At 46.9% G+C, this 9,409-nt stretch overlaps 1 protein-coding gene across 1 annotated transcript in view; it reads left to right on the forward strand.

The window, feature by feature from the left end:
- The window catches only part of Nid1 (nidogen 1), a 75,131-nt gene extending 66,559 nt beyond the window's left edge, over positions 1-8,572 (forward strand). The window contains exons 16-20 of the mRNA XM_057787868.1: positions 253-424; positions 1,877-2,034; positions 2,952-3,075; positions 3,726-3,838; positions 6,418-8,572. Of these exons, the coding sequence (XP_057643851.1) occupies positions 253-424; positions 1,877-2,034; positions 2,952-3,075; positions 3,726-3,838; positions 6,418-6,539 (689 nt within the window). The 3' untranslated portion in view covers positions 6,540-8,572. The remainder of the gene's footprint in view (positions 1-252; positions 425-1,876; positions 2,035-2,951; positions 3,076-3,725; positions 3,839-6,417) is intronic.
- The last annotated feature ends 837 nt before the right edge of the window (positions 8,573-9,409 follow it).

A 9,409-nucleotide genomic window follows, 5' to 3' on the forward strand; every position in this document is an offset into this window, starting at 1 on the left:
GCTGTGGGCTTCTTAATGGGCATGGCTGCATCTTTGTCACAGTGACCTTCCAGGTGCCCAGTGTGGTACCCACCAGTGGCTGAGGATGGTTGGGTAGCATTTTTGAATTTGTCACTTGGAAAATTGCTCATCTTATAAGCAGTAAGAATTTCATAGTCCCATTTGGTTTCTCAAGGTTTGACCACTATGCCTAAGACAACTGAATAACCAGAAAACTCGTCGGCTAGGGTATGACTCAGTGTTTCCTTCTAGATCTTGGAAGCCCTGAAGGCATTGCCCTTGACCATCTTGGCCGCAGCATCTTCTGGACAGACTCTCAGCTGGATCGGATAGAAGTGGCAAAGATGGATGGCTCACAGCGCCGAGTACTGTTCGACACGGGTTTGGTGAATCCCAGGGGCATTGTGACAGACGCCGTGGGAGGGTAGGTCTGCTTATACACACGTTGCTAGTCTCCTTTTTAGTCTCTGGATTTTTTGCATGGGCTCAGAGGAGGTTCTAATGCCAGCGCTGTTCTCCTGAGAGGTTTCAGCCATGAAAGAGGAAACAGAGTCTATGAGCTGATGAGATGTGGGCACAGTTACCAACAATGTAGACTTCAGGCCGTGTTCCAGTTTCACGTTTTTGTCAAGAGACTTTGTAGGGTGACAGCTCAGAAAGCGAGTAATTTCTGCATAGTGAATGTGAACTGTAGCACAACTAATAAGAACACAGAGACAGTTATTGAAGTTCAACCTGAATACCAGAAAAGTAAAACAGCCCAGCCACTGGCTCTTACCTCCGCCTCAGTCCGAAATGGCGATCCTGCCTCCAGGAATCTCAGAGTGAGACTGAGACTGAGCGCTGTCTCCTCCCGTTTTATAATCCTCTCTAGGGCTGGGATTAAAGACAAGAGCCACTGGGATTAAAGGCATGCATCGCCTGGTTTCTATGGCAAACTAGTGTGGCTGCTGGAATTAAAGGTGTGTGTCACACTGCCTGCTCTGTAAGGCTGACCAGTGGGGCTGTTTTACTCTCTGATCTTCAGGAAAGCTTTATTTATTAAAATGCAAATGAGACACCACTACAGTAAATTAACATTCAATTGGCATGAATGCTACAAGAGCGTTGGGCTGGCCTAACCACGTCCCTGTCACTCCTTCTTGGAGCAGATGTTGCTTGAGTGTCCTGGGGTCCCCTTCCCGAGGGCCTCTTGCAGCTTCCTTTTTTCATCCTGTGACAAGTTCTAAATCTTATATCCCTGGCCCCCGCTCCTAAACATCTTGATGCCTTCCCTTAGAGACAACATCCCTTGTGCTTTGGCCGCAGCTACCTCTCGTATGGCAGGCATCTCCATCACTACCTTGCTGCATCTCGCTTTAGTCAAACCATTTTGCTCCACTGTGGCCTCCTATACAGGTTTATTACTCAGGGTATTACCGTTTGTGTATGTCAGGTCCAAAGTTTATGTGTGCTTGTGTGTTTGGTGACAAACCTTGCGTACCATTCTTCAAGCCCACCTTTTGCACCCTCGAGCAGGGTTTCTCACTGGCCTGTCCCTTCCCAAGCAGGGCCGGCTGCTAGCCAGAGACCCAGTGACCCGTCTACCTCCTCACCAGCACCAAGATCGCAAGCCTCAGTCACCATGCTTGACTTTTTTTCCCCTCCATGGTGCTGGGGATTGAACACAGGTCCTGACTTTCTTTACCCACTGAATTGCCCCCACTCCAGACCTCCACATTTGCTTACTAGCTTTTCCAAGATACTATAAAGGAAATAGAATTTGTTAGTAACAGATAACCCAATTTGAGCAAAGAGTCAAGGTAAGCCTAGAATCCCTCTTAGCTTAAGTGTTTTCAGGATCTTGCCTCCTCATTCTCCCCTGTTACCTCTTCAGGAACCTTTATTGGACAGATTGGAACAGAGAAAGCCCCAAAATTGAGACTTCTTACATGGATGGCACCAACCGGAGGATTCTAGCACAGGACAACCTGGGCCTGCCCAATGGCCTCACCTTTGATCCGTTCTCGTCTCAGCTCTGCTGGGTGGATGCAGGTAACAGGAAGCTTGAGATCGTGTGCTTGTACTGTCTTACTCCCCTTGCTCTAGAGTTGGCAAATCCCATCCACTGCCTGTTTCTGTACAGCGAACAAGCTTGGCATAACTTTTATATTGTTAAATGTTACCATGCTAAGTGTTAGAAATACCCGGTATCATCCTTGGTTTTGTCTTTTGACCTGCAGAACCTGAAGTCATTGCTATATGGCTGAATATTACAAAATGGCTAACCACTATCCTGGTGGGAGGTTCCTGAGGACTGCATGCTATGTCTGCAGAGATAATAGAGCATCCTGCACAGAGTCCCCATTGTGCTCCTGCTTCAGCTGTGCAGGGTGTCCCTCGGGCTTGAGATGAGATGTGGGAACGATGCTCATCCAGGGGCCCATCCTTCATCTTTCCCCATGGAAGTTTGTCCCACAGCTAGTTAGGACAAAGACCGGGGTGTGAACACTTTCATGCTTGTATAAGCATATCCATCCTGCGGGCACTAGTGGCAGTCAGTCCCTAACTGCTGATGTGTTGTAGCTCTTCAGTTGCCCCAGCTCTGGGAAGAAAGGGTCCAGAGAGGCTTAGAGGGGAGGGGCTTGAGCAAAAGCCAGAAGATAGCAGGGTTCCTACTGAGACAAAGGGCTGGCAAGGCCAGAACAGCCTGTGACTTCTCTGCCCTGGCTCGCAGCTCCTCAGTGGGGCCAGGTGTAGGTGCCGGAACTCAGGTGGATGTAGGTTGATGAAAGAGAAAAGATAAGAGGCAGAAATGGGCTGTCAGCGCTGATGAGCCACCCTCTGTGTGGCTCAGGACAGGCCTTGGCAACACTGGGCTCCACCTCCCTTGTCTTTCAGACTCTTACTTTCTGACACAAAAGGCCCATTTCTTGCATGAACAATGACCAACTTGTGTTTGCTGCACACAGGCACCCATAGAGCAGAGTGCCTGAACCCAGCTCAGCCCGGCAGACGCAGGGTTCTCGAAGGGCTCCAGTATCCTTTCGCTGTGACGAGCTATGGGAAGAATTTGTACTACACAGACTGGAAGACGTAAGTAGGCTGTCACGTGGGCAGAACTGTGTTCTCCCCTTTGTCTGTGGAGGCCTTGAAGGCCTTTGCCCCGGGCCTCTTGTCCTAGCCTTTTACCTCCAGCGAAGGCCCCTTTCTTCCCTCTTCCTGGCTGTCCTGAGGCGTGGAAGAAGGTAGAGGAAGAGGGTTTGCAAATCTCAAGAGAAGCAGAGGTGTTGTTGATAATCCCTGAACCTGGGACTTCCTGAGCACAGCTGCTCTTTCCCCGGGAGCTGCCTGGGTGGGGTCACATGGCTGGTGGGCTCTATGATTATGTCATACATCTACATCTATGTAGTTTTAAAACTGCACTATTGCCCCAGCTGCTTCTGGGCCAAACCTTCCTTCAAAGGGAGGGTCACACTATATAGGCCGGAAGAGCCTATATGTCACCTAGAATTTAGAGTAGAGGGGAGAGCTAGATTATTTTGGCCTTTATTTATGTAAAAAAAACCCAAAACAAAACTATGAACTACAGGCTTTACCCGGCCAAGGGGGAGGAAGGATTACACAGAGAGCAAGACACCGCATCTCCTTTTCTCTTCCAAGTCACAGAAGAGGATGAGTAACCCCTTGAGAACAGTTCAAGCCGTCAGATGCATGATCACTATCTGTGCCTTTGTGTTTTGCAGGAATTCAGTGATTGCCATGGACCTTGCTGTATCCAAAGAGATGGATACCTTCCACCCGCACAAGCAGACCCGGCTATACGGCATCACCATTGCCCCGTCCCAGTGCCCCCAAGGTAAACTCATCCTTGCTGCTGAATGTGAGGTCCCTTAGAGTATCATGGTGACTCAGTATACCTCAGAGGCGCCTTCTTGTAGAAAGCCCAACTTGAGCATTCTGAATATCCATCCTAAAGGATCCTTCATTCCATCATTGCTTTCTCTGGGATCTGGGGGGAATCCTGAGGCTCCAAGCTTGCATATTGCTGCTCGTAACCACAGTGGATGAGATGCGGTCACTTCCACCAAGAGTCTTCATTACTGAATGGGGAGCCAGAGGCATAAATGAGAAGCCTGAAGTTATGGCATAGATGTGGTCAGGAAACACCTTGAGTCTCAGGCTGAGTCTTGAAGTGTACAGTCACCAGGTACCACAAAGGAACTCACTGTTGAATCACTGATATTTTTAAACATTCACCCATTTGGCCTAATAAAAATAAAAGTGACTTATAAGAAAAATGGCAGGGCAGGAAAGATGGCTCAGCAACTACAGTACATGCCTTGCAGGCATAAGGACCTGAGTTCAATCCCCAGAATCCACATAACAAGCTGGGTCTGCTTGGTGACATGTTATTACAACAATGGGAAGGCAAAGACAAGAGGGGGCCTTGGGGCTCACTAGCTTGCCGGCCCAGCCTACTGGAAAATTTCAGGCCAATGAGAGCGTTCCGTCTCAAAAGAGAGACAGTGCCAACTGAGGTTGTTCTCTAATCTCCGCATGCGTGCACACATATGAGCACCTACATATGCATGGATATGCATGCCTGTGTGCACACACACACACACACACACAAGTTGTGTGGCTTGGGTATCTTATACATTTCATCTCACGGTTCTGGGTTCCTTTTGTTCATTAGTTCATTTAAGTTGCCTTGTGTGGTTGATGCTCTTATTCCCATATCATGCATGAGGAAATGCAAGCAGTGAGCTCAGAATCCTGCAGCTGCAGCAGCAGAGCTGCAGATGGGTCCCGGTGGCCTGGATCCAGAGTCTGTGTTGAGCTGTGCCTCCTCTCAAAGGCTTCTTTCCTAAGCCGTCTTCTTTCTTGCCTGCTGCCAGTCAGTGGGAGGCCATGGGCATGTTGGAGGGGAAGTAGCTGCAGTTTTGTTTCAGCTCCATGTTGGAGCAGTGTGCCAGGCCTTCTCTCTGACATCTTTTTTTTTTTAATATTTATTTATTTATTATGTATACAATATTCTTTCTCTGTGTATGCCTGAAGGCCAGAAGAGGGCACCAGACCTCATTACAGATGGTTGTGAGCCACCATGTGGTTGCTGGGAATTGAACTCAGGACCTTTGGAAGAGCAGGCAATGCTCTTAACCGCTGAGCCATCTCTCCAGCCCCCTCTCTGACATCTTATTAGTTAGGAGTGCTTAGCCTCGCTTGGGTTCATTTCTGGCTAGCTCTTAATTTGTTTCTCTTTATCTTTTTACTTTTTTCTCTCCTTCTGTATATTTTACTCTCACTGCTTCTTGTGTCTGGCCTGCTGGCAGTTGCCTGGCTTCTTGCCCTGGGTGTGTCCCTCTCTTTCTTTTTCCTCTCTTCTTCTCTCAAGCCTAGATTTCTCCTCCTATTTATTCTCTCTGCCTGCCAACCTCACCTATCCTTTCTCTGCCTACCTATTGGCCATTCAGTTCTTTATTAGACCATTCCGGTGCCTTAGGCAGGCAAGCTGCAACAGATGCAACACATCTTTTTATAATTAAACAAATGCAGCAAAAACAAACGTGACATCCTTACATTGTTAGCAAAGGCAGCAGAAACAAGTGTAACACACCTTCACACAGTTACAGTAATATCCCCAGCCGCGAATAGATGTACACATCTTTACGTAGTTAAACATTCCACAACAGGGTTGGAGAGCTCTCCCCTCCCCGTGATCTGTGGAATAAACGCTGTACAGCCAGCCCTCTGCGCTAATTCCTTTTCTCATTGCTGTGGCAAAATGCCTGAAAAGCAACTTAAGCGGGAAGGATTTTCCTGTGGCTCACAGTTTAAGGGTAGCGTCAACAAGGTGGCGGGAGTGTGAGGCAGCTGGTCACACTGTACCCAGAGTCAGGACGCAAAGAGAGACGAGTGCAGCTGGTGCTCAGCCTGCTTTCTCATTTTTTGTTCATTCCAGGAACCGGTCCATGGGATGGTGTAGGGTGGATTTTCCCGTCTCAATTAACTTCATGTAGAAATTCCTAGCAGGCCAGGCGGTGGTGGCATGCACCTTTAATCCCAGCACTGGGGAGACAAAGGCAGGTGGATCTCTGTGAGTCCAAGGCCAGCCTGGTCTACAAGAGCTAGTTCCAGGAAAGACTCCAAAGCTACAGAGAAACCTTGTCTTGAACCTTTATCCCCCAAAAAAGACAATGAGAAACTCCTGGCAGACGTACCCAGAGGTGTGACTTTGTTGTTTCTAAATTCCACCAGGCTGACAATCCACATTAACCACACTTCCAAATCAGGAATGCATGTTCTTGCTTGTCTTATTTGTGACAGGGGAACAAACAGCTTATCTTGGGCCCTTGAACCTACTAACAGGGAGGCTGCTGTAGATGTCAGGTCGGTCAGAGAGGAGACTCTGATGCGGATTTCCATCTTTTCCAGGCCACAACTACTGCTCAGTGAATAATGGTGGCTGTACCCACCTCTGCTTGCCCACTCCGGGGAGCAGAACCTGCCGATGTCCTGACAACACCCTGGGAGTTGACTGCATTGAGCGGAAGTGATGACAAGAATGCCTTGCTCCCTCTCCAAGAATTTCACAGTAACACACTACTTGAAATAACTTGATCAGAACAAAATAACGGACTGAAAACTGTCCTGCAGTGGAGTGACCACTGGGCCCAGACCTAGCCTACCCCGAGCCCTCACAACTTCCCCTCACCCTCCCCTAAAACAGTCACCCCGAGTCAGTAATGGGAAAGTCTCTACCCCAAATGAGGGCAGGGCCCCCCACATTCCCGGACCCCAGTCTTCAGACAAGATTATAGAGTTCTGGATAAAAAGCCAACATAGTGGTGCGTGCTTGTAACCCTAGCACTTGAGAGGCAGAGGCGGGAAGATCAGGAGTTCAAGACCAATCTTGTCTGTGTAGCAGGGTTCAAAGGCAGTATGGATTACATGATACCTTTTCTCAAAAAATTTTTTCAGTATGAAAGTTATGTGTCCATGAGTCCTAGGAGCTTTTCCTAGTCTTAGGTCCTCCACGGTAAGCAGAGCCCCGACACCTAGTCCTTGTCTGTGGCATTACAAGCTCAGCCATTACTCTGAGGTGCCTGAGAGCTTGTCAGTTTCTCAACACAGCATCCAGGTCCAGCTTAGGCAAGGTTATGAGGCATCCTTTTTCCCTTGGCACTTCAGTCTCTGTCTCTGAGCTCCCATCTAACTACTCCCGCTCTGAACCACCTTCCCCATCCAAGACTGACTTCAGTTAGCATGGTTTGCCATGTGATCAAAGCCTAGAAACTCATGGTATTTGATGAATGGTAAGAAGCAGCCCCTCCCAGATTTAAAAAAATCCCGGTATTTCAGCAATGGTCGCTGATAAGCTAGTGAGTAAGTCAAAGACGTGTCCTGTGAGAGGGATTTCAAGATGTAGAGTCAAGGGAACTTGATGTTTGAGGACAGGGAACTTTGATGTGTCTTGAATTGTAGCAAATTCTTCCTCCTTGTCGAAGTACCTGTATTAGCATCTGGTCTGTGACGCCATGTGAATCTTCAGCCCCACTCCTGGTACCGGTTCCCAAGTATTCTCATAGACAGTCATCTGGGGCCCAGGCTGAGGTAGGGCTTGAACAAAGTGGCTCATCATAGTCCTCTAATTTTAGAATTGTGCCTTTGTTTCTCCCCCTCTCTATGGCTTTTGCTGGCTAGATATTCATCTGAAGGCCCAATCTGGAAAGATCTAATTGGGGTATTTCTATTAGTTGTTCAGACCTTTAATTACTCATTGGTGTAGTTCAAGTTGCTGCCTCCGTTTTTCTGTCAATTATTAGTTTCAAAAATATCCCCTGGCCATATGCATAACTACCATTCTATCTGTCTGTCTGTCTATCTCTTTTTTTTTAACTTCTTCCAAGACACTTAAAGGAATAGAAATTTTGGATTAAAAGCCAAGCATCAGAAGTTCAATTCAGCACAGTGTAGGGTAAGGACAAGACTCATTGGGAATATGGATGGAGAACAGGAATGGAAAACCCAAGAAGAAATGGTGGGGAAGGGTTTAAAGGCAGCTAAAACTAAAACCCTTAAATAACTTCAGAGAAAAATGGCACATTTTGCAAAAGAATGCTTATCCCTGAAGACATAGAAGACCCTGTCTGATACTTTTCCTGGGGAATAGAGCCCCTACCTCCTTTTCTTCTGGCTTCATCACGCTCAGCCTCCAGTCCCATCTCCTCCTCCATCTCAACCTGCTTCCATTGGACTGGGAACCTAAACTGGGAGGGAGTCTTTACTTCAACAATTGGAATTTATATGACAAGATTTAGGGAGCGTGTGAATCTTTCGCGTGGCCTCATAAAGTAGCCTCGGTTGTTTTCCAGTCATTTGTATGAAGCCCTCTCTCACGTTCCTCATGATATCCATCTTTTAGAACTTTTATTCATTTTAATAGATCCCTTCTAAAATGTTTTACACACTCAGTTCTTAAACTGTGGAAACCACGAAGGTGCTTATTAATGGTTCTCCAGATGTATGCAAGTATTGCATGATTCCTTGAGTTTACAGCTGTACAAACATTAGTGCAGAAAATTAAAAAAAAAACTATTAAAAATAAACTCTTATTTTGTCTTGTTTTTGTTGTTTTGTTCCATGGTGACTGGGTGTTTGCTATGTTGAAGCCTCGACTTGACCTTAGGCTCACGGTCCTCCTGCCTCAGATCTTGAGACCTGAGATCAGAGGAATATCCTACCACAGTGTGATGCTGCAGCCAGTTCATGATCGGAAAGCAGAGCCTAGGGGACCCAAGACTCTTACCTAATGACCTGTTGATTAACCACGTAGTTCACAGAAGTCAAAGGCTTATGAATGGCTTTAGAATTAACTATATCACAGACCCTAAATTACCCTTACGGACATTGTTTTTCTCTTTGTTTCTTTTTGTGTGTTTATCTCCTACCTGCACCCCTAACTCCTTTTTATAAGAACTCATACCAAACTAGCCTCTAATTCCCAGTGTATCTAAGAATGACTTTGAACTTCTGATCTTTCTACATCTATCTCCTGAGTGCTGTGAACACAAGCATGAGGCTAGCCTGTGTTACATAACAAGGCCCTATCTCAAAACATTGCAACAGCAAAAAGATTGCTAATCAGATAAACTTAAAAGTGGGCTAGAGTTAAGGATTTTTTTTTTTTTTCTTTTTCAAGACAGGGTTTCTCTGTAGCTTTGGAGGCTGTCCTGGAACTAGCTCTATGTAAACCAGGCTGACCTTCAATTCACAGAGATCCACCTGCCTCTACCTCCCAAGTGGTGGGATTAAAGGCCACCACCACCACCCGCTAGAGTTAAGGATTTATCTGTGAGCTGTAGACTTTGAAGACAAAAGAATCAATGAAGATCGGGCTAGGAGCTTGAGTGCCGGTGTCTGGAAG

The sequence above is a fragment of the Chionomys nivalis genome, chromosome 13 (genome assembly GCF_950005125.1).
Source record: "Chionomys nivalis chromosome 13, mChiNiv1.1, whole genome shotgun sequence".
Classification (NCBI taxonomy): domain Eukaryota; kingdom Metazoa; phylum Chordata; class Mammalia; order Rodentia; family Cricetidae; genus Chionomys; species Chionomys nivalis.